The sequence below is a fragment of the Girardinichthys multiradiatus genome, chromosome 22, assembly GCF_021462225.1.
Source record: "Girardinichthys multiradiatus isolate DD_20200921_A chromosome 22, DD_fGirMul_XY1, whole genome shotgun sequence".
Lineage (NCBI taxonomy): Eukaryota > Metazoa > Chordata > Actinopteri > Cyprinodontiformes > Goodeidae > Girardinichthys > Girardinichthys multiradiatus.
In genome coordinates this window covers 4,214,613-4,240,246 of record NC_061814.1, presented here as the reverse complement: position 1 = coordinate 4,240,246, position 25,634 = coordinate 4,214,613, and the positions used below count along the sequence as shown (strand labels likewise).

Here is a 25,634-nt window from a genome sequence, read left to right as displayed (position 1 = left end):
ATTCCAATCTGACTTTTTTATGAGTTGTTTTCAACAATGGTGTTCTCCTTGGTCTTCTTCCATTAAATCCACTTTGCCTCAAACAACGTCGGATGGTACGATCTGACACTGATGTTTCTTGAGCTTGAAGTTCACCTTTAATCTCTTTAGAAGATTTTCTGGGCTCTTTTGTTAACATTTGTATTATCCATCTCTTTGTTTTGTCATCAATGTTCCTCCTGTGGCCACATCCAGGGAGGTTGGCTACAGTCCCATGGATCTTAAATTTCTGAATAATATGTGCAACTGTAGTCACAAGAACATGAAGCTGCTTGGAGATGGTCTTATAACCTTTACCTTTAACATGCTTGTCTATAATTTTCTTTCTAATCTCCTGAGACAGGTCTTTCCTTCGCTTCCTCTGGTCCATGTTGAGTGTGGTACTCACCATGTCACCAAACAGCACAGTGACTACCTGTAGCTCTATATATAGGCCCACTGACTGATTACAAGAATGTAGACGCCTGTGATGCTAATTAATGGACACACCTTGATTTAACACGTGCCTTTGGTCACATTATTTTCAGGGGTACCATCATGTTTGTCCAGGCCTGTTTCATGAATTAATTTTTTAAAATAATTCTGTTGAAGCATGTTTGAAAAGCAATGTCTGACTTTCATTTGTTCATTTTCATAGCATTTGTATTCATTATTACCTTTTTTAGATTCAAGTTATTTCTGTGACCATTGTGGGTTTTTCTTTCATTAACCAGGGGGTACCAACAATTTTCTCCACGTGTATAAATACATAAATGTAGACCCAAACAAGATCTTGGGTCTACATGTTGCTCAGCCTAGTGCAGTTTTGCAAATCCCGTTCACAATTGCCTTATTAACTACAGCTCATTGCTCAAATCTTGAAGTTATTGACTAATTTGAGGGCCTCGCCTTTGTTTTCCATAATTACTGCTATTTCATCGGCATGCCTGAAGAGGAGCTGAAATTTCATTAAATCTGTGGCTGTACCAAGGGCATTAATTTTCCCCTCTCATAAAGCCAGAGCCTTGCTCATTCTCCTTGTCCTCTACTTTCCTTCCCCCTCTCTTATAGCAGCCCCAGGGTTTCATTAGATCAGCAGTGAGATAAGAATCATGCCAGTTGCACCTTGTTAAAGCCAAGGGTACTATAATGGAGTCATTTAATTGACTAACGGGGGTATCTGGAAGTGGACAGGGAATTTGACTTCATCAGAGAATATGAGCTCATCTTTGACTTTGCGACAGGGTAGAAGCTGACAAAATCCCAGACAGTAGGTCTACAACATGTTTCAGGAGTTTCCTCAGAGACATCGAAACCAATCATTTGAAAAGGCTTGTTATAGGCACCTCAACCTCATACCTGGTATCCGATCAGGATTTCTCTACTCTTTAGACATGTTAACTGTTTCTCTATAGGCGTTTGGTGATGATGTCATCAGGGCTGTTTCTCCCAGCTAATCAGTGGAACAAGACATTGTTCAAACTGGCTCTACACCCTTTAAATATTGAGCATATAGCTGTCTGACCTGCGGTAATAAAAGCAGATTTAGTTTGTGTGAAATATCTTTAGTGATTTACTACTTTAAACTTAGAGGCTCTTTGCAGTCACTGAAGTATGTACAGGCAGTATAGGTTCTGTGTTTTGCTTTTTGTTTTTCTTCATCAGAGGAGTCTTTAATTCCAAAAAAATCAATCGAAAATGTTTTCTATTTATGCACAGGTTGACTTAGAATAAATACCTCAAATCCAGTCGTGCTGCTAATCCTCTGTCAGCAATTTCCTGGCCCGTGTAGATTAATTCAGATACAGTGAATGAATACAGGAAGTAACATTTTGTAAAGTGTAATTAGCTTGCAATTTGAAAAATCCAACATGCTCTGTGGAATATGGCAGCAAGGTAGGATCTGCTGAGGAAGTTTAGAACAGCTCTAAATCCTACTTATAGATCTGTACAAGACTGCTGAGAATTATTCTAGTTCCTTTAGCCATAAACAACATTTCGTGTTAGTTTTAGTATCCTTGGCATGCTGAGCAGCCCCTTTCCTTGAATTTAATGGATGTGTGTGTGGCACTATTTCTTAATGTGGCCAGGTTTCGTTATACAGCTTAGAACACCACCTCTTCCTCTGCCTCTGTTTGTCTCCACCGGGGACCCGAATGCAATCAGTGCTAATGATCTGGGCTAGCTCCCTCCTCAAATAAAAAGCTAATGAAAGACAGTGTTTCTCTGGAGCACTTGGGCATGTTGAGCAACATCATTTGTTTTTTGGGAAGTGATAGCCATGCAGCCCTCTGTCCCTCCTCCTTCCACAGGTTTTAACTGGCCTTCTATGTATGGTAACATGAAGGGGAATCTCCCCCCTGCCTTCCACACATCCTGCTTGCAGTATCATGATTTAGCATCCTTACTGATAGAACAAGTAACAAGTACACTGTTATGTAATTTTTATTAGTGTTTGCTATAACCATTACAGCATTGGTTAACACATTGATATTTATATATTTGTATAATATTTCGAGGGGGAACATGCAGAAGACAAATTGAACAGTATTTGCTGCTGTAAGCTGTATGACCGACTCTCATCATGGTAAAAAACTATATTTTAAAATAGTTTCAAACTATTCTAACCGAATATTACAAAGTTTTACTTATAATAGTTGTACAGGTTAACTTCCTGATTATATTGAAGTTCTATTTTATGTTTAGTTTTCAAAAGGTTTTTTTTGTATTAGTGTTATCCTCCTCTAGGAGGTAAATTGTTATCGCGAGAGTCTGGGGGAGTTGGGGTTTTTTGTTTTTCACAGTTGAGCTGTAAGACGGCGGTTTGGTGGAAATAAATCTGGTAAAATTATAAACGTGACTTTTCAATTAGTTTTAAAGGTTATCTTCTAAAAACCTTAACGAGGAACTGGGCCTGTGAACAATCCTTTGGCTAGAGGGTCACTTTTGTTAAATGTAATATTGTTTTATGTATTGTCCCCCATCAACTAAATTTGAAATTAATAAATAAAAGCTAATTACTTATATGATGTTTTGGTATTCATTGTTCTAAGTTTAAAAATGAAAAATTAATTTTCATGTTTGATGAATGTATATTGGTTTGCAAGTGGGCTGATGCCAGACTCTCTGCTGTTTAGTGGAGGAGGGGGACTTTTAGCCGTGCCCCGAAGGAGATGCTCGACCAGAATTCACCAAGAACCACCACTGGCACCATGCGCCGACACGTAGCTGCCAGGGGAACATTTTATACCTGCTTCCATAGCTGGCGATCATGAGTAATTATCAATAAACCGCTCATAGCCAGCTGTAAAGAAAGTTGTTTATGCCTCCAATAAATAATATATACCAGCATGAGGTTATTTGGAGTTTGGTTTGATCAGGGGTCATTTTCTAAAAATCCACTGGCCTGAACAGCATTTAGAACCAAAATAAATTTAGTGGTCTACAAAGTTTCCAGGTAATAAAATCCATTAATAATATTACATCACAGAGCAAATTGAAGCATTTATATGACTATTGATCTCTGTAATTCTCAGATACTTAACTGCTTCAAAAAAATAAACGGTTACATCTTGATTTACTTCATGTTTTGTTTACAAGTAAAAAATGGAAGTAGGAAGGAACGAAATGACAATGCTCATGTATGAAGTGTTTGTACGAATTAGCAGAGCTTCCATTTTCAATAGTTACCTTACTTGTTTTTAACTGCTTTGTTTAACTTGTTCCAGAAACGTGCTCTCTGCTGCAGTCCTTGTTGGATGGGGACTTTGAGGCACTTCTGGTGAGTCCTCAAGTGATTGACGTGCTTACTGGAGATGGCAGCTGCAAAGAAGGGGAGGACATTGAGGCGTACCTAGAGAGAAGACTGCTGCTGTATCTGACTGGTGACAACAATGATCAGCGTAAGAGGTAACCCAGCAAGAATGTTGCAGTATAATTCAATTGATGCTGGAATTTCACCAATAACTACTGGTCAGACATTTTGAAATTATAGATTTCAAGCTATTATGTGTTGGAGAACAAGGCAGTTGGGTTAGAAAATTTAATTGTTTCTAATAATGTAAGCTGAGGCATCATCTCTCCATCCCTTTACTACATTATTACACAGCAGATGTACTCGTTGGGCAGTTTTAAGCTTAAACACTGACTGATGGATCAGCGTTCTTAAAATTCATGAATGTAACTCTTGTCTAGTATCAACTGACACTTTAACATTAAAATTCTACTCAGATAGAGGCACAAAGCTAACAATTGGTGAATGTAATATGTGGCCTGGTCTTTATCTGCTAAGGTAGACACATTTCACAGCTCTGCATAGACATCTGCTGCACCATACTTAGGCAACTCATACAAGTTCTGCTGTGCTGTTTGGAGACATGTAGTTTACATATGTAGTCAGATCAAACATAACATTATGACCACTGACAGGTGAAGTGAGTAACACAGATGATCTCTTCAATATGGCGTCTGTTAGTGGATGAGTTATATGAGACACCTTTGTTTCAAAGCTAAGAATGAGAGCGCTTGTCCTCTTCAGGTTGGAGGGGAGTTCCTGCCTCAAGTGGAGGAGTTTAAGTATCTCGGGGTCTTGTTCACGAGTGAGGGAAGAATGGTGCGGGAGATCGACAGACGGATCGGTGCAGCTGGCACATTTATGGGGGCACTGTGCCGGTCCGTTGTGGTGATGAGAGAGCTGAGCCGAAAAGCAAAGCTCTCAATTTACCGGTCGGTCTACGTTCCTACCCTCACTTATGGCCATGAACTTTGGGTCATGACCAAAAGAACGAGATCCCGGATACAAGCGGCTGAAATGAGCTTCCTCCGTAGGGTGGCCAGGCACTCCCTTAGAGATAGGGTGAGGAGCTCGGGGGGGGGGGGCTCTGAGTAGAGCCGCTACTCCTCCACATCGAGAGGAACCAGATGAGGTGGCTCGGGCATCTATACCAGATGCCTCCTGGACGCCTTCCTCAGGAGGTGTTCCGGGCACGTCCCACCGGGAGGAGGCCCAGGGGACGGCCCAGGACACCCTGGAGGGACTATGTCTCTCGGCTGGCCTGGGAACGCCTTGGGCTCCCCCCGGAGGAGCTGGAGGAGGTGTCTGGGGAGAGGGACGTCTGGGCGTCTCTGCTGAGTCTGCTGCCCCTGCGACCCGGTCCCGGATAAAGCGGAAGACGACGAGAATGAGAGCGAGATTAATAAGGGCCAAGCTACTTTGGCTAGCCGACGGGGTCAGAACCTCTCCAACCTGCAGCTCCTGTGGGGTGTTCCTGGTCTGTAGTGGTCAGTGTCTATCAAAAGGGGAGGAGAGAACAATATTGAACTAAAAAGGTCATGGGGTGGCCAGGGCTCATTGATGCATGTGGGAAATGAAGGCATGATATGGAGCTACTGTTGCCCACTAACAATGGGGCTGTGAGCAGAACTGAAAGGCAAAGCAGAAGAAGGTGGCATATCCTGATTATGTTTTCCTTTAAATCAGGAAAGCAGTTGGATGGTCTGATGGGTGTGTGTTGTTTACCTGCAGAAGCCAAGGCAACAGGATCCACTGTGGGAGGGAGACAAGCTAGCGAAGGCAGTGTGATGCTTTGGGCACTGTCCTGCGGTCCATGTGGATGTTACTTGGACATACTAGGCTACAAGGGCTTCTTGATCACAGACAGAAATTATAAGAACATTCATTTTGGTCAATAAGCATGGTTATTCATTGAGTGCAAAAAAACAATATGTTTTGTAAGGCTTTATGATTATTGATTATAAATATTTAGCAAAATTATAATTAAAATCTGCGTGCTTCTGTGTGCTGAGTATAGATGGAAATCAAACCAGCTGTTTATGGACTGAGTGGGAATGGATCAAAGCTTCAGATTGACTTGGAATATGGAAACAAAATCAATGAGCGGCAAAGAGTTTCTACATTCTCGGGAGCGACTTGGCTCCTAACCTAACAGCTGAGAGCGAGCTGCTCCAGCACACAGCCTCTCATCCAAGGTCAAACATTGGATTAACTAATGGTGATCATAGGCCACACTTAGTCCTCCTTCGTCCAAAACAGGGAAAATATGATGAACTGTTGCAGGTGACTGAAACAGGAAATCCATCTCCTTGGGAAACCTCTGTGGGTTTTTACGTTTGCCTGGATAGCATCTCCGAACTCTGGTGGTATCAGAGCTGCGACGCCTCTTGAGCTGTGTTGTAGTTTGTTTGGCTCACAAAATGGAAGATGACCCAACAGTTATACACATTTTTCATGCTACATTCTTCTTTTGTAAAATAGTATTCAAAATTCAGGATTTCATATAGAGGCGACTGTGGCTCAGTAGGAAGAGTAGTCGTCTTGCAATCAGAAGGTTGTGGGTTTGATTCCAGCTTTCTCCCACCTTATGGGGCAAGGCACTTAACCTCAAGTTGCCTACCGATCTGTGTATCGGTGTATGAATGTGTGAGCGTTAGTGAGTGCAAGTGGGTGAATGTGGCTCTAGTGTAAAGGCACAATATAAAATTCAGTCCATTTACCATATAAAAAATGAACACAAATAAAATCAGTGATTTTTAAAAGGAATAGTGAGAATATAGTCCCCTGCAGTGCTCCTGTGCTGCAGACACACAACCATTCAGTCTTACACACTGTGGTGGGTTTGATCCTGACATACACCCATGTCTTCTGGAGTTTCTGGCTACAGGTGTCCTTTATATTAAATCCATTGGGAAAATGAAAGAACGTGATCATCACAGTGCTGCCTGCTTTGTCCAGATGACAGTGGGTTTGTTGAACCAGGAATATGATGAACTCCACGGTGATAAGCAAACAGCAGGGGGTCTTGAAAGGCTCTTGTTTGCTTACTCAGGTGGGCCAACAGGGCTTTCAAGACATACAATTCACATGTAGACCTAGATTATTTTCACAACCCTACCATCTAACTTAGAATATTTGCAGGCCATGTGCATTCTTTTATAGAAACTACAGGTCCTTCTCAAAATATTAGCATATTGTGATAAAGTACATTATTTTCCATAATGTCATGATGAAAATTTAACATTCATATATTTTAGATTCATTGCACACTAACTGAAATATTTCAGGTCTTTTATTGTCTTAATACGGATGATTTTGGCATACAGCTCATGAAACCCAAAATTCCTATCTCACAAAATTAGCATATTTCATCCGACCAATAAAAGAAAAGTGTTTTTAATACAAAAAACGTCAACCTTCAAATAATCATGTACAGTTATGCACTCAATACTTGGCCGGGAATCCTTTGGCAGAAATGACTGCTTCAATGCGGCGTGGCATGGAGGCAATCAGCCTGTGGCACTGCTGAGGTCTTATGGAGGCCCAGGATGCTTCGATAGCGGCCTTTAGCTCATCCAGAGTGTTGGGTCTTGAGTCTCTCAACGTTCTCTTCACAATATCCCACAGATTCTCTATGGGGTTCAGGTCAGGAGAGGTGGCAGGCCAATTGAGCACAGTGATACCATGGTCAGTAAACCATTTACCAGTGGTTGTGGCACTGTGAGCAGGTGCCAGGTCATGCTGAAAAATGAAATCTTCATCTCCATAAAGCTTTTCAGCAGATGGAAGCATGAAGTGCTCCAAAATCTCCTGATAGCTAGCTGCATTGACCCTGCCCTTGATAAAACACAGTGGACCAACACCAGCAGCTGACACGGCACCCCAGACCATCACTGACTGTGGGTACTTGACACTGGACTTCTGGCATTTTGGCATTTCCTTCTCCCCAGTCTTCCTCCAGACTCTGGCACCTTGATTTCCGAATGACATGCAGAATTTGCTTTCATCCGAAAAAAGTACTTTGGACCACTGAGCAACAGTCCAGTGCTGCTTCTCTGTAGCCCAGGTCAGGCGCTTCTGCCGCTGTTTCTGGTTCAAAAGTGGCTTGACCTGGGGAATGCGGCACCTGTAGCCCATTTCCTGCACACGCCTGTGCACGGTGGCTCTGGATGTTTCTACTCCAGACTCAGTCCACTGCTTCCGCAGGTCCCCCAAGGTCTGGAATCGGCCCTTCTCCACAATCTTCCTCAGGGTCCGGTCACCTCTTCTCGTTGTGCAGCGTTTTCTGCCACACTTTTTCCTTCCTACAGACTTCCCACTGAGGTGCCTTGATACAGCACTCTGGGAACAGCCTATTTGTTCAGAAATTTCTTTCTGTGTCTTACCCTCTTGCTTGAGGGTGTCAATAGTGGCCTTCTGGACAGCAGTCAGGTCGGCAGTCTTACCCATGATTGGGGTTTTGAGTGATGAACCAGGCTGGGAGTTTTAAAGGCCTCAGGAATCTTTTGCAGGTGTTTAGAGTTAACTCATTGATTCAGATGATTAGGTTCATAGCTCGTTTAGAGACCCTTTTAATGATATGCTAATTTTGTGAGATAGGAATTTTGGGTTTTCATGAGCTGTATGCCAAAATCATCCGTATTAAGACAATAAAAGACCTGAAATATTTCAGTTAGTGTGCAATGAATCTAAAATATATGAATGTTAAATTTTCATCATGATAATATGGAAAATAATGAACTTTATCACAATATGCTAATATTTTGAGAAGGACCTGTACATTCCCTGTTCACTGTGGCCTGTTTCAGCATGATAATGCACCCTGCTATGAAGAGAACATCGGTCCAGAATGATATGAGGAGCATGGTGTTGACTTGGCCTCAACAGTCTCACGATCAGCATCTAAGGGATATGCTGGACAAACAAATCTGATCCATTGAGGACCCACCTCAGATCCTAAAGCACTTGAAGGATCTGCTGCTGCTAATATGCTGGTGCCAGATTTTTTAGACTGTTGAACTGAATGAACACTTTCTCTTGTTAAGGCAGGTGTCCTTTTTCTTCTCCCTAATAAATTCTACACTATTTTGTTGTAGGTCTATCACAGACCTATTTATTCCAGTAAAATCCTCTAAAGTTTGTGGTTGTAATGTGACAAAATGTAGAACTGTTGAAGAGGAATAATTATTTTCCAAGTGACATTCTTGCATCTCCTCGTCTACGCTCATAACTGGGTCTATTTCTTATTTCTGAGTCAGTATGGAAATTCCATATTTCTTCATTCTATAGGAACCTGTTGAAGCTGGTTGATAGTTTTAAAAACACCCCTCACTGCCTCAAGTTGGCATTGGGAGGTGGGGAATCTTCTGCTCACTGTGACTGTTGGAAATGTTGTCTAAAGCAAAATAAAAAGCCATTTATCAAATTGAAAAGCTTTTATTAATGCAGTGAAAGAACATATCTGTAGAGTAACTGCAGCTGTGTGCCTTATCTGTTCTTTTGCAGGGAGCTCACAGTGATGGCCATCGCTGTCTCCTGCCTCCATCTCTTTGCTCAGAGTAACTGGACCGGTCCACCGGTCTCTTTCAACATGTGTGACTTGCTGCCTTTGGCACTGCTGTCCTCTCAGGTACGTTCCCATTCCCTCATCAAGTCCAACTGCTTTGGCACATGTCTTCTTGCCTCCTGCTGAATTTGCTTGTTCTTTTGTTTCCACCAGGCATTAAAATCCATCCTTAATTTTTAAATCTCACTTATCTGTGTTTTTACTGTCATTGTTTCTGCTTTTTATGCTGGTGTATTAGAATAAACTTCACAGGCCCTATCAGCTATAGACTCCATGCAGTGTGATGTCATGAGGGCCAGCTCCACGTCCCAGTCTCCCTCTGGTTGGCCAAATTAGCCCAGTGTGACACTCAGAGAAGGTTTGAGAAGCGAATGTATACGCACGAGTTCCTGTAAAGTTTATTACACAATAACGTTTATTAAGAAAAGAAGCATTTTTTCCATATAATCTGTAAATGCCTTCACATTATGGTTGCATGTGCTTTTTACTATTGCATTATATTATTTATTTTCCATCATTTTGTTCAATTTTATGGCTAAGGGTTATAATTAACCACTCATTATGCTATGTGTAAGCTCTTAGCTGCCTCCACCCACCTTAGCTACCCAGTGAAGCCGCTCCTTGATCAAAGCATGTGGATTTTAGTGGACAAATAAAGTTTGTGTTGTTAATTGACAAATAAGACATAAAGTAGCTGCGCTGCTCATGTTAAAATTGGCCACTATTCAATGACATCCCAAATGGTAGCTATTAGTTCCAATAGCTAGAGTTCTAAAAAGCCTGGATAGATTTAAGCCGGGTTTCACAGATTTGTGGATCTAGGCAATTGTTAAAGTTCTATTTAACATAGATTGACACTGAAACACTGAAAACTAGAAATTCTTGCCCATTCTTCCTTTCAAAACAACTCGAGCTCAGTGAGGTTGGATGGAGAGCATTCGTGAACAGCAGTCTTCAGCTCTTCCCACAGATTCTCGATTGGATTCAGGTCTGGACTTTGACTTGACCATTCCAACACCTGGATACGTTTATTTGTGAACCATTCCATTGTAGATTTGGCTTTATGTTTTGGATCATTGTCTTGTTGGAAGATAAATCTCCGTCCCAGTCTCAGGTCTCTTGCAGACTCCAACAGGCTTTCTTCCAGAATGGTCCTGTATTTGGCCCCATCCATCTTCCCATCAATTTTGACCATCTTCCCTGTCCCTGCTGATGAAAAGCATGCCCAAACCATGATGCTGCCACCACCATGTTTGACAGTGGGGATGGTGTGTTCAGGGTGATAAACTGTGTTGCTTTTACGCCAAACATATCATGTTGCATTGTGGCCAAACAGTTTGATTTTGGTTTCATCTGACCAGAGCACCTTCTTCCACATGTTTGGTGTGTCTCCCAGGTGGCTTGGTGCAAACTTTAAATGAGACTTTTTATGGATATCTTTGAGAAATGGCTTTCTTCTTGCCACTCTTCCATAAAGGCCAGATTTGTGCAGTGTACGACTGATTGTTGTCCTATGGACAGACTCTCCCACCTCAGCTGTAAATCTCTGCAGTTCATCCAGAGTGATCATGGACCTCTTGGCTGCATCTCTGATCAGTCTTCTCCTTGTTCGAGATGAAAGTTTAGAGGGACGGCCAGGTCTTGGTAGATTTGCAGTGGTCTGATACTCCTTACATTTCAATATGATTGCTTGCACAGTGCTCCTTGGGATGTTTAAAGCTTGGGAAATCTTTTTGTATCCAAATCCGGCTTTAAACTTCTCCACAACAGTATCTCGGACCTGCCTGGTGTGTTCCTTGGGCTTCATGATGCTCTCTGCGCTTTGAACAGAACCCTGAGACTATCACAGAGCAGGTGCATTTATACGGAGACTTGATTTCACACAGGTGGATTCTATTTATCATCATCAGTCATTTGGGACAACATTGGATCATTCAGAGATCCTCACTGAACTTCTGGAGTGAGTTTTCTGCACTGAAAGTAAAAGGGACCGAATAATATTGCACGCCCCACTTTTCAGTTTTTTATTTGTTAAAAATGTTTGACACATCCAATAAATTTCATTCCACTTGTTGATTCTTCACAAAAAATTTGACTTTTATATCTTTATGTTTGAAGCTTAAAATGTGGCAAGAGGTTGACCAGTTCAAGGGGGCCAAATACTTTTGCAAGGCACTGTATCTACCAGCTCATCTACAGTGTTACAGGGCAAAGTGGAGGTAGAAGAGTAAATCTGGTTAAAGGTTTCAGCAGCACCGTCCTTAAAGATGCGTTTTTCTTATAATGTCTCTTTGACAAACTGAGTCATTAGAGATGATGCTTTCAAAAATAACAGAAAAGTGATCAGATAGAGCAACATCAGTTACAGACACCTTGGAAATGTTTAGACCCTTAGTGATGATCAAGTCCAAAATATGTCCCTGTTTGTGCGTTTGCTGTTTAACATGTTGAGTCAAACCAACATTTCTAAGAGTGTCACATAGATCTATTGCACTTTTGTCTTCAGGATTGTACATGTGAATGTTGAAGTCTCCCACAATAATTAAACAGTCATAATCAACACTTATCACAGATAAAAGTTCATTAAAACCATTGAAATTTTTTTATTTTGGACTTAGGAGGCCTGTAAATATTCAAGAACATTGTTCGGACCGGGTTCTTTACCTGGAGAGCCAAATATTCAAAAGAGTCAAATTTGCCCAGAAATACTTTTTTACACTTTAATAAATCTTTAAACAAAGTGCCCCACCCCTCCACCTTTTCTTTGCTGTCTGCTCTCACAAAGAAATCTGTTGAGCTACTGCTGCTGCCAACAACTTACTGTTCTCATTCTACAGATGATACACTAGACCCTGTCTTTCAGTGTTTAACCCTGTCTCTCCTAGACATACAGGTCCTTCTCAAAAAATTAGCATATTGTGATAAAGTTCATTATTTTACATAATGTAATGATGAAAATTTTACATTCATATATTTTAGATTCATTGCACACTAACTGAAATATTTCAGGTCTTTTATTGTCTTAATACGGATGATTTTGGCATACAGCTCATGAAAACCCAACATTCCTATCTCACTAAATTAGCATATTTCATCCGACCAATAAAAGAAAAGTGTTTTTAATACAAAAAATGTCAACCTTCAAATAATCATGTACAGTTATGCACTCAATACTTGGTCGGGAATCCTTTGGCAGAAATGACTGCTTCAATGCGGCGTGGCATGGAGGCAATCAGCCTGTGGCACTGCTGAGGTCTTATGGAGGCCCAGGATGCTTCGATAGCGGCCTTTAGCTCATCCAGAGTGTTGGGTCTTAAGTCTCTCAACGTTCTCTTCACAATATCCCACAGATTCTCTATGGGGTTCAGGTCAGGAGAGGTGGCAGGCCAATTGAGCACAGTGATACCATGGTCAGTAAACCATTTACCAGTGGTTTTGGCACTGTGAGCAGGTGCCAGGTCGTGCTGAAAAATGAAATCTTTATCTCCATAAAGCTTTTCAGCAGATGGAAGCATGAAGTGCTCCAAAATCTCCTGATAGCTAGCTGCATTGACCCTGCCCTTGATAAAACACAGTGGACCAACACCAGCAGCTGACACGGCACCCCAGACCATCACTGACTGTGGGTACTTGACACTGGACTTCTGGACTTCTGGCATTTTCTTCTCCCCAGTCTTCCTCCAGACTCTGGCACCTTGATTTCCGAATGACGTGCAGAATTTGCTTTCATCCGAAAAAAGTACTTTGGACCACTGAGCAACAGTCCAGTGCTGCTTCTCTGTAGCCCAGGTCAGGCGCTTCTGCCGCTGTTTCTGGTTCAAAAGTGGCTTGACCTGGGGAATGCGGCACCTGTATCCCATTTCCTGCACACGCCTGTGCACGGTGGCTCTGGATGTTTCTACTCCAGACTCAGTCCACTGCTTCCGCAGGTCCCCCAAGGTCTGGAATCGGCCCTTCTCCACAATCTTCCTCAGGGTCCGGTCACCTCTTCTCGTTGTGCAGCGTTTTCTGCCACACTTTTTCCTTCCCACAGACTTCCCACTGAGGTGCCTTGATACAGCACTCTGGGAACAGCCTATTCGTTCAGAAATGTCTTTCTGTGTCTTACCCTCTTGCTTGAGGGTGTCAATAGTGGCCTTCTGGACAGCAGTCAGGTCGGCAGTCTTACCCATGATTGGGGTTTTGAGTGATGAACCAGGCTGGGAGTTTTAAAGTCCTCAGGAATCTTTTGCAGGTGTTTAGAGTTAACTCGTTGATTCAGATGATTAGGTTCATAGCTCGTTTAGAGACCCTTTTAATGATATGCTAATTTTGTGAGATAGGAATTTTGGGTTTTCATGAGCTGTATGCCAAAATCATCCGTATTAAGACAATAAAAGACCTGAAATATTTCAGTTAGTGTGCAATGAATCTAAAATATATGAATGTTAAATTTTCATCATGACATTATGGAATATAATTAACTTTATCACAATATGCTAATTTTTTGAGAAGGACCTGTAGCTGGCTGAGCTTCTACAGTGACTAACTGTATGTTCTCCCTTTCATTCTATAGACTTGAAAACTGGCTCAGAGTTCATCTGCTTAGCTGTGATTCTCTCCTAGATGAAGCCTGTAAAGGAGCTACTACTGTCATTAGCTTTTCTTCAACATAAAAAGTCCTTCTGGATCAGTCCTTTTGTATTTTTTTTGTACCCAACCTTCCAATAGGTTGTTCTCAGATGGCTGCTTACACTTTGCCAGGTCCTGGTTCTGTTGGTGGTTTCTTTCTGTTAAAGGGGAGTTTTGCTTTCCACTGTTGCTACATGCATGCTCAGTATGAGGGATTGCTGCAAAATCAACCAGACAATGCAATGACTGTCCACTCTTGTCTAGGAGGATTGACTACTACTACTGGATGAGTTGGAGTGCTAAATGTTGGAGGAGCAGCTAACATGTTTTTGGGATATGCGTGAACTCTCCAAGGAGCTATGTAAAAGTTTCTGATGCTGGCTTTGTAAGGAATGGGAGGTGAAGATTTCTTCCAAAACATTATTGGAGAAATAAATTGGTTTGGAATCACTGACCATAGTGTCAGGACAGGGCTTTGACATGGCCAAAAAGTCTAGTGGTTTACATCAGAAGAGTTTGTTTGATCATCAATTGTGGGGTTCTTATCTGTTGGTTTTGCTAATTCTTCATTTTTCTGTGTGTATTTTCATACAAAGTATTTAGTCAAAGGTAGAATGGAGATGCCAGAGAGGTTCCCAGTAACAAAGCCTCTCTTGGTTCCATATTACACCAGCTTCAAGGTATTGCTTCCTCATAGCACTGCACAATAGTGTCTTTCATACAGCCTTTATGCCAGAGCAGAAGGCCATTTCTTTTATCAAATTCATGTCTTTGGCATCAGTGATTTAGGTGCCATCACACAGGTTGCAGCTCGTCCACACATGCCTGACAGCACAGATGAAAAGTAGGGCAAACGTAGGAGAGCCCTTCTCATGTGGACCTTTTAAGTAACAGAGAATGCTTGATGCACCTTAGGATGTAATGCAGCAAGTATATAGTTTATTTTAACAGAGGTTGCAAAATGTAGCTTGCGGGATTGTAAATATTTTTTAAATCAGCCATTTCATAATCGGTGTTTGCAGTGACTATTTTCCTGATCACTAGATATTTATTTTTATTTATGTGGATATTTGTATATTGTATATATGTATATTCTGTAATGCAAAAACAAAACCACAGAGCAAAGTGTACCGGAGTCAAATTCCTTGTTTGTATGTACGAACTTGGCAATAAAGCTGATTCTGATATAGCAAATGCAGTGACATCCAAGTGTGAATTAATGACTCTAGACGAACTTTAAATTGTGTAGAAGTGACATTTCTGCAGGATGTGGCCTGACATACAGGAGTTTCTGCCAATACTGATATTTAAACTCTTGGGAGGCTGTGATACAGTTGATCCCAAAGTTATTCATACCCCTGGCAGATTTCTATTTAAAACGATATTTATGGTAAAATGGGAAATGGCCTGCACTTGTATACTTCTTTGTCTTGTCCAAGGACCCTGAAGCTCTTTACACAACAATCAGTCATCCACCCATTCATACACACATTCACACACTGACAGTGGGAAGCTACATCGTAGCCACAGCTGCCCTGGGGCAGACTGACAGAAGAAACTTGTTGCTCAGATTACTTTAAATGTCAATCTGCCAAGGGTATGAATAATTTTGGGGCTTATTTGTTGGGTCAATATGGTTTATTTTATCGACCTACATGATTTCTGTTCTGAAGAATTTCTCTTCTTTGAGGCTGAGGCAGTTCTGCTACTGCTCAGCAGGTTTGTGCCTTACCTTCTTGAGGCCTATCAAGACTCGGGTCTGGATAAACAGCTGGCAGTGGGTGAATAGATGTTTTATGAAGATCTGTTGGTATTGCTTCCAAGTGTTAGATTCAGTGTGTGGATGTGAAGGATTTGTAGAGTTCTCTGGCAGCAGCATAGCATTGTGTGTGTCATTGTATGTTTAGGGTCAGTCATGACCTGATGTAAAACAAACAAACATTTTGACACTAAAATCCTTCTAAAGCCATCATGGGAATTGAAATTAAGATAATCAATCATTTAAAGTATATAACATCATCACATCTGAACATTTAGTACAGCAGTCTTTCATAAAGTGAAGCCAGGGCTATAATATCTGCATAAATTCAGCTACAATGCTAGTATCAGCAGTTGTTTAAAAATATTACCTATTTTATACTTCTCAGTTTTTGGACCAGCAAAATTCTTTACAACTTCTGCCTCTAATTATTCTGGAGTTTAGCAAATAGAAATATTTTTTAACGAAGTGTCCTAGAACAGGAAAAAAATTATATGTTTTTACAGTGTATCAACTATCTGATTTCAACTGTTTCCTTGTTTACTCCCAAATTTCAGAAGGATATTTCTGCGCTGTGGTGCTAAGACATAAGATTTTTCTCACTTCTATTTATCATTTTTGATCTTCTTGCACTAGAATTCCCAGTTGTTGATGGAGGCAATCCACTCGAGCCTGCTTCTCGATGGCGAGTCAGTATACAGCCTGGTGGTCCATCCCTTCCTCCTCCTGCTAGCTAAGGTCATTCTCACCAAGTGCTCTCCCAAAATGGAAAACCTTCAGGTAAGTCTGCTTTTCTCTCACCTAATGAGTTAAATACAATTATGTCCAACTCTTCAGCACATAACAGTACAAACATTACTCAGTTCAATTAAAAAATACTTTATTGATCCCAAAGGGAAATTAAATGTTGTTATAGCTCATATTATGAAGGTTTCCTCAAAGAGCCGTTGTAGATGCTGATGGCTGTGGGCAGGAAGGATCTCCTGTAGTGCTCTGTCTTACAGCAGATCTGAAGAAGCCTCTGACTGAAGACACTCTGTTGTTGTAGGACAGTCTCATGAAGAGGATGATCAGAGTTCTCCATAATGTTCTTCATTTTATGAAGAATCCTTCTTTTCACAGTGATCTCCAGAAGTTCCAGAGGAGTCCCCAGAACAGAGCCAGCCTTCTGTTTTAGATTGTTGAGCTTTTTTTTTTTTTTAAGTTCCTGGCATATACTAACTGCTAAGCATGATGGTGGTTGGCTGCTTTTGCTTCCATATAACCTGGGTGTCTTTACCTTACTGACTGGACCATGAACCCCTCTGTATAGCAAAATTATTCTAGGATCAAATGTGAAGCCATCAGTCCCACAGCTGAAGCTTGGTCCAAACTGAGTTACCAACAGCACACTGATCTCAAACACAGCAGCGGAAAATCTACAACAGAATGGCTGCAAAAGAAAAGAAGGAAGGTGTTGCAAAGGCCCGGTCAAAGTACAGACCTCAGTCTGTTTAAACTGGTGTGTTGGGATCACATCATTTGTCCACAACGATGTGAGAGAGTAATAAAATTAGATTCTTACTCCTCCTGGGTGAAGGTGGTTCTACAAGCTAAAGAATCATTGGTAGTGTTTTCACACACAGCTTTTTCAGTTTGACTTTATTATTTAGTGACAATGTGAAAACTGTACACTTGAGGTTAGATTTAAGTCAATTTAGAAGTTGGAATGACTGGAATTAAAACAGTATCCCTGCTGTCATACAGATTTGTCTTTTGTTCAGGTAAGCAACTGGTAAGGACATAATGGCCTGAAGGTCTTTTTGCTGTTTTAAATTCTAATGGCCTATAAGAAAATTACCTGCCAGCAATGTTCTCTGCCAAATAGTGGGAAGGTGAGATGTTCTGACTTTAAGCATGGCCCTGTACAGATGATGGTTTTTATTCTCCTCGTCTGTAACTAGTCCTCCATTCTGTCCTCCTTCTGCTGTATGCTCCCAGGACACTGCGTAACAGCAGAGATGTAGAAACCAAAAACTTTCCAACTCAGCATGCCTGGCTCTATTCTGACGTAGATAATTGCCATCTGACCATGCTTGGTTGGACTGCATGTGCGTATACAACCTGTGGGACATTGATTCAGTAAGACAGACAATTAAAGGTTCATACAGCAGCCATACTACAGAGGATGTGCTGCTCTTATATTGGAAAATGCTGGAGACACTTGCAAGCCGACACACAAATAAGATTTTACACGGTTCAGTTCCTCTCCTACAGAGCTCTAGTGGTAAACAAGAACAGGAGGGCAGAATTACGAAGAGCTTTAGTGCAACAATGCACTTACTGGCTGAGAGACATTGCTTTTTCCCCTCCACTTGTCTTTGTTGTAGTCAGATGGAAAAAGTTAAAGACTTTGCTGTTTTTACTGTGTGTTCAGCACTTTCCTCTGGCATGCATCTTTGTGGATGCTGGTGTTTTATTTATGCTGATGGGGCCTCAAGATCAGCATGTCTGGGTGAACTCTGTGAGCTGAAAGCATGTCAGGTTCCAAACCCTGCCTTATCTTTTGGACCACATGCTCTTCCACAAGAGTATTTAAAACGTGCATTACAGGCTTCGGCAATACTTTCTTTTATTCCACATGGTACATTTGAGTATGATGTTGTATTGGTGGAGCATAAAGGATATACATTTCATATAAAACAAAGACACCAGTTGTTGTAATTTAGTTGAATGCATTGATCTTTATGACTTATATTAGCTTTTATTGACCTGAAAGAAAATAATCCATTTGATAGAAACTGATCTGACTTCCATTTTGGTTCCTTTAACTGTATAGCTCTTGCCCTGGTGGACTCTTCGTTACATCAACCTACACCAGCAAATCCTGGAGGCTCGTTCTCCGCAGCTCCTCAGCCTGGCCCACTGCAGCATGGACAAAGGTCTGTAGAAACACAGGTTTTGGTAACACTGCTGAACTTCCTTTCAGTATCTTTTCTTTTTTGTCTTTCCACTAGAACCAGGATGTTTGAAATAATCTGTGCATAGTTAACTATACTGTAATACTTTAAATTACCAAAATTATTCATGGTAAGAAACCGATGATGTTATGAGTCAAAGTTAATAGCACACACACACACACAAATCTTTAGTATGTTTTCCAGAGACAAGGCACCGGCCAACAACTTACTGTTCTCATTCTACAGATGATACACTAAACCCTGTCTTTCAGTGTTTAACCCTGTCTCTCCTAGACATAGCTGGCCACCGCACTTGCTCCTTGTGTGTGGTGTATATTCCTTTGGGACACCTCACAGACTCTCTTTATTAAATCTCTGTAAATTATATACATTTATTTTAACTTTAAATTAATTTTAATTCAGTTTTACAGTTTTAAAGCTGTGATGATCACAGGTTTATGGCTAGACCACCGGGATTTCATCTCGACCAGAGCTGTCGCCCCTTCTCTCACCTCAGAAGTTATAGAACTCTGAGGTCTGAAATCTCAAAATAAAGTATCTAATATAAATAAAGTTAATAATAATAAATAAAGTTTATCAAAATAATGTCTTTCCAGGGAGTTTGTAGTGACTCGGTATAAGTTATAAAGGGCAATAAGTGTGTCAGAATCATCAGTTGTTTCATTGCTGAAGATACTGACCTTTATTTTGGCGAGCCCTGCTCCAGCACTCAGAGGCTAACCTCCGTCATCGCCACTGCAGTCTGAGGACATAATTTACAAGAATTTGAGGTGGAGATGCTCAACAAAACAACCCAGGTAAATGAAAGCTATGCTTTTTGTAGTTTACTTGACTGTGTTTTGATTGTGATATAAAGTGATATATGACCTCTTATCAGATCCTTCTACCAATCTGTGATTTACCAGTTCCTTCGTCTTTGTGATCAGCTAAAAAAAGCCTGTCGATGAAAGGGGTCATTAGATTCAAACTACTATTATTTTGCCTCTGATCCATCTCAGGAGGTCGTCACAAAGCCGTAAAGACTATGAGCTGTATGGGTCAGACTGAGTTACCTATGTAGTGATGTTGATTAGCAGAATCTAATGCAGATAATAAAATGTTGAGGATGCTGCATAACAAGCACTGTATTTGAAGCATTTGAGGCATTTTGACAGTCTGCAAGGTTGTAGTGCTGCTTGGCTTGGTAGCCATTAGTTAGCATCAGAGCTTATCGGCATCTTTTGCTTTTGTTGTCCATCTAGCTGTTGAGCACAACCAAAAACGATTTTGCCTTTGGTATTTCAGAATCACAATCAGCGTTATTGCCAGGTTTGTACAGACCAACAAGGAATTTAACTCTGATAAGCTTTGCTCTCAATAATAAAGAATATATTTTTTAATGTACATATATACACAATTGATTTTACAATGGAATATAATGTGAGATCAGTCCATGTATGCATGGTGTTGTTCTGGATCTCTGACTGTCAAGGGTTCATCAGAGAAACAGCCTGGAAGAAGAAACTGTTTCTGTGGTGGCTGGTTTTAGCAGACAGCACTCTGGGAATGACTTTAAATGCTTCTACAACATAGTGATTGTTGAAACCTACAAACTTCCACATACACACCCAGAAACACCATTCAAATCTTAGATGGGTGACAAGGCCTAGGGCTATAACATAAATCCAAAAAGTTTGTAAACAAATTATTTCTACTCCTGCACCTTTCATAGTATGTTTATTTATACATCAAAATGTGGGTATTCATGTTTGCTTTCAACTAGTCTAGTCTAAACAAATTTTGTACAAGTCGAGTTTCTGAGGATGAATGGATGAATAGATAGATACTCTCAACTCATCTCCACTCTACCAACCTACAGCAGACCATCCAAACTACTAAACAAATCAAGCACCATTTAAACTGGTGCAACTAATCATAAGGATATAAAACAGGCGAGAGTTGCCGATACCCAGAAGATGGACAGAAAATGGAAAGGTGCTAGTTCTGGCATTTACTTTCTTTTGGAAGCAGGCTCTGATAGCAAGTATTTTCAACAGAAAATAATTTGCTTGTGTTTTGTTGCTTAACTATCTAGTGAGAATTTGAGAAAATATGGGAGTTTGTCTATTGCTGCAGTGAATAGTAGATCAGTGAATGGTAGATCAACTACCAATTCTACCTATACTTAAAGTATTTGCTGTTCTTTTTACATTTTTACAACTTTCTTTGTGTTGACTTTAGCTTCAAGATTTCCAGGTAAGAGTTGTGCTTCAGCAGATAATCACAGTTCTGCTTTTCTAAAGTCTCTGCCAATTAAATCGTTTGAGTTTTTCTCACATATACCTTGATTGCAACCTCCACACTGCATTTCACGTAAATTGCACATTATTCTAGTATATTTGTAATTTCAATGATCATGAAATAGTTTTTTTTTTTTTTTCTTAATTATATTGAAATATAAATTTTTATTAATTCAAGCCATTAAGAGAGAAGTTATTTTACGATGACAATAAAAAATCATTTCAGGAGAATGGGTGGTGGATAAATTGTATTTATCATATATTCATACAATGTATTATATTTTTGCCCTCCTGAAAGGCTTTCTATGAATATTGCTGTAAAGGTTCCACAAAACATTTTTCAGGGAAGACTTACCTTTTTCATTGGTTTGAAAAAACAATTAATAGATTTGTAATAATCTTTTTATGCTATTTTCAATATTAAAACAATAGACCAAACAATCTGGAATCAAAGGTGCAGACTCACTGAAACATTTGTATTAATATTTGTTAATCTGGAGTGCACAACAAAGTGCAACTGTTCTTTGTGGAAACCACTATGTGGTCTTTGTAGTGAGGGTTATGCCGGCGCAATAATTTCACCTATGTTTGTCCAGAAAGTAAGATTTCTCTTTTGGAAAGAGTAGATTAATTGATTCTGCTCACTTCCTCATCGCTAAAATGATACTATCAGTATTATTAAAGATGATATATATCGCACATGCTTATTTAGGAGCGTTGTGCAGCACAAGGTTTGAAGTCATTTGATGCCTTTTCAAGGTACCACTCTTTCACTGTACAGTAAGAATCCCAACATGGCTCACCTGAGGGTGGCATATGTGAGGCACGTAAAGGTGAGGAGAAAGATCTAATAATATGTTGCTTAGGAAGGGGAGCTCTTGGGTTTGGATTAATTCTGGACTGGTATCCATCAGCTGGCAGACTGTAGCGAACAGTGTTTCTTACCTGGCCACAGTCTGGGGGAAGTGAGGATCTTGCCTAACTTCAGTTATCTCCTTGCCATGTGGTTGGAGATTCCTGCTGGTCTATGGGCTGCACAAATAAGGTGGTGTTGGAAGAAGAAACTGGTTTTTGATTCATTTGAATTTGTCCAAAAAAAAGAAGTGTAGAAAATGTTGTTAGACAATAAATGAAGTGAATGCTTCTTTATGGCCTCTGCCACCTCAACAGGTTTCCCATAGCCATTGTGGCTTTGTAGATCTATGAGTGGCCATTGTTAGTCAGAGTCTTAGCATTTTGCAGCTGGATCAAAGCTTAGATATTCCTTTGAGAAAAAACACTACTACTAGTTTGCTAAATCTGCAGGCTCTTTTTATTACCGCCACCTGATGGTTGCAGTCAGATGACAACACAAACAGGATCACAACTAGAGATCCATCAGGTTTAATATAAACTTGCTGAAATCACGCTGGAATGACTGTGTGAAGCTGACATTAGGTCCTCATTCCTAGTCATTAGATTTGTTTGTAACAAGACCAATTTGTGAGATGTTTTAAGGTATGAAAGTGTGTGAACATCTGAGGGATAAATGTTTGAGGTGTGAAATACTTTCAAGGAAGAAGAAAAGACGTCCAGTTACCATTTACTGAAGGATTTAAGATTAGATTCTTGGACATCCAGGTGATGGTCACCCTGTGTTCAACTCCAGCCAAACCTTTATTGCCCCTCACCAGGGGATTTTGTTAACAGCGGTATAAAGATAAAATCACAATACATAATGATACAACACACAAGTTATTGCAAACACCCAGACCAAGTTCAGTCACAAAAATAGGCATCAAATTTTGTAGGCATGTCAGTTAAATGAGACAGAATTCCAAAGTGCTCCTCAAGATGCCATGCAGGATACGGCTGATTAGGTGGGTCGGCTCACCTGCAGGCTAATGTGTATGTGTGGAAAATACTAATCAGGGAACTTGTGCTGTTCTTGTTTGGAAAATTTCTTATTTTGATGTGTTTATATTTGGAGGCTCCACTGTGTGAATAATCTGTAAAATAAGTGCTCTGTCTACATTGGAACGTCTAAGGTTGTGCAGAAATAAAAAGTTATGTTTAAAGTTGTGGTTCCTGTTCCCCACTGTACCTGAGTACTCAGAACAGTTAAAAACAGGTGTTGTCTTAATTATAGTCAGAGCAGTTCAATGCAGGGTTTAGTAGAGCCTAAATTCAGAGCTGCTCACAGTGGCACTATTATACAATTTTCTCTTTTTATTCTTAGTGCTTTATCAAATTTGTAATGTATAAAAATTGCTGGAATACACAAAACAGAAAGAGAGCCAATAAGACAAACTACCACCCCACAGAAGCACAAACTAAAGAAATATGTGCATGTCAGCCCACATGTCAGTGTGTAAAGTCTTTTAGGTGGATTTTTTTCAGCCAAGATGAGGTCCAGATGACAGAAGCAATAGGTGGTTGGCTAGACCGAGCACTTTTTTATTTAAGGCACAGAGTGGCCATCATGGAACAACACAAAATACCGACCAATAAGGTTATACTGTGATCAAATCGGATGATCATACCTTCATACACTATCCATATCATGTTGAAGACAGTTACAGTATCTCCTTTATATTTCTTGGGGACATGACCGAATCATTTAAGAAGACAGGAAGAAGCCATGCTTTACTTCCTGTACTTCCATTAGGAAAATCTTCCATTTCCTTTAATGTCCCATCAGGACTGTTGTTAGTGTACATTTAAAAAGATTTAGTTGGTTTTTCCACGTATCTTGTAATCTCAGTTGGATGTTCATTGAATAAAGCCAAACACCAGGTTTGCTGCTGTTTAGTATTCTGTTGGATGATTGGTAATGGTAAAGAAGGAACAGTACTTGCTGGTTACAAAAACAAAACGTTTAATCCCTATGTGAGGCAGCAGTCAGCCACACAACCTTTTTGAATGCTGTTAGAAGAGAAGGTTTAGTGGATGCAGTGAAAGCATGCAGCTGACATCTCCCCCTGAGCTGCTGCACTTTGTACTGGAGCTGCAAGGATGTCTGGTTTCGGTTAGATGGGTTTGGTGCTCTGTAGGGTAAGATGCTGCTGATTCATTTCCTCAGCTCTTTTTAATCACAATGAACATTAGTAGTTGGACAATTTTAATTAACTGATGTTAGTTTGAGTGTGCTATTACTTTAGTTTACAAACTCCTGACTGTGTCTTTTTAATTGCTTCAGTTGACTACAGTGGAAATATGAAACTTTCCTACAGGTTTAACATGTCTGGACAAAAACATGGACACAAATGTGCCAACTTTCTGCCAAGGAAAAATCCAGGTGGTATTTTTATGAAAGAAATTAAAAGTCAGAGTCCATATCTCATACTTTATAAAGATTACTTAGGTCTACATCCCCTTCAGGGTCACTGGTTACTACTGACCAACTATCTCTCAGCATGGGATCCATCTTGCAACTTGTAACGTGATAAAAGCACAACACTCAGCAGCTTCTGGTTCCTGCTTGTTAATGAACATTTCTTCTGCTACATGTAGGTAAATTCCAAACCATTTACTGTACATTTATTCTATGTTGTCATGTGAGCATATTGTCATCTGGTCCAGACTGGATAATAAAGTGAGGCATGTTATGACATTTTTATCTGATGAATAGTCATCCTAACCCATCCAGAAAAGATTTTGATTGATTTGAAACTGAGCTTTTCTGAATGATCACACACACACACACACACACACACACATATACGTGTCATCTTCTCCTCAAGCTTCTTAGTGATGCTTTCGGAGCCCATTCCAGACCAGCTTTTATGTCTTGTTACCGATGTCGAAAAGAAAAAATTAATTCTATTGACAGATGTTCTTTATACATTAAAAAAGAAGTTTTAAGTGGGAATAAATGTGAAGGTGTCTTCATTTTTACAGAAATTGCTTTTAAATGATATATTACAGAAACTTACAGAAATGTATTTTCTTGAGTTTTTAATTATAGTACTTGAATTACTTGGCATTGTTGAAATAGATATTAAAAACCTAAATATCCAGTTGCATTAGAAAAACACGAAGGCTATTTAAATTTTTTACAGGACTTCAGGTGTTTTATTTTAGCAGCTTTGGGCTGACTTTGTGTTTTTAATACAAAGGAGACGGATCAGTGAGGATGTTTCTGTTCGGGTTAGGACTGTTGGACTGATTTTAAGATGCAGCTTCAGCCAGCTGTGCTCTTTGGAAAGACGCTACTGTTTAGGTTCAACATCCAGTAGTTTTCTGTGGTTGTACATTGTTACTGAACACGGCTTACCCTGTAATTAACCAAATTCAAGCGTGTTTTCCTTTTTTAGGCCTATTTCGTGAAATTTGTCCATGGCTTCTTTTTCTTGCCTTTTACTGATGGCTCTTGCTCCCTGCAGTCAGTTATTTCTTTCAGTGTGAAAATAGCAGTTCTTAAGGTGAATCTGATGTCTTGCATGTAACAATTCTTGTAATTTTGATGGCTCTGGCTGCTTCAGCCCTGCTGTTGGTTTCTGATGGTGAATAGAGATAGAAATTTCTGTTTTTTGATGATGGAATTATCCAGTTGCTCTCAGCTTTGTTTCCATGCCAGTCTCTCCTGAGGAGGATCTCTTTGTCTCAGTGAAAGGAGTTAATTTATTATCAGGTCAGAAGGAAAGAAGAGTCAGGGAACACACAGCTT

At 40.2% G+C, this 25,634-nt stretch overlaps 1 protein-coding gene across 2 annotated transcripts in view; it reads left to right on the top strand.

Annotated features, from left to right (window-relative positions):
* The window catches only part of ttc27 (tetratricopeptide repeat domain 27), a 131,979-nt gene that overhangs the window by 11,888 nt on the left and 94,457 nt on the right, over window positions 1-25,634 (top strand). For both annotated transcript variants that reach the window (XM_047352192.1, XM_047352191.1), the window contains exons 2-5: window positions 3,747-3,927; window positions 9,317-9,440; window positions 16,384-16,527; window positions 18,566-18,668. In XM_047352192.1, the coding sequence (XP_047208148.1) occupies window positions 3,747-3,927; window positions 9,317-9,440; window positions 16,384-16,527; window positions 18,566-18,668 (552 nt within the window). The remainder of the gene's footprint in view (window positions 1-3,746; window positions 3,928-9,316; window positions 9,441-16,383; window positions 16,528-18,565; window positions 18,669-25,634) is intronic.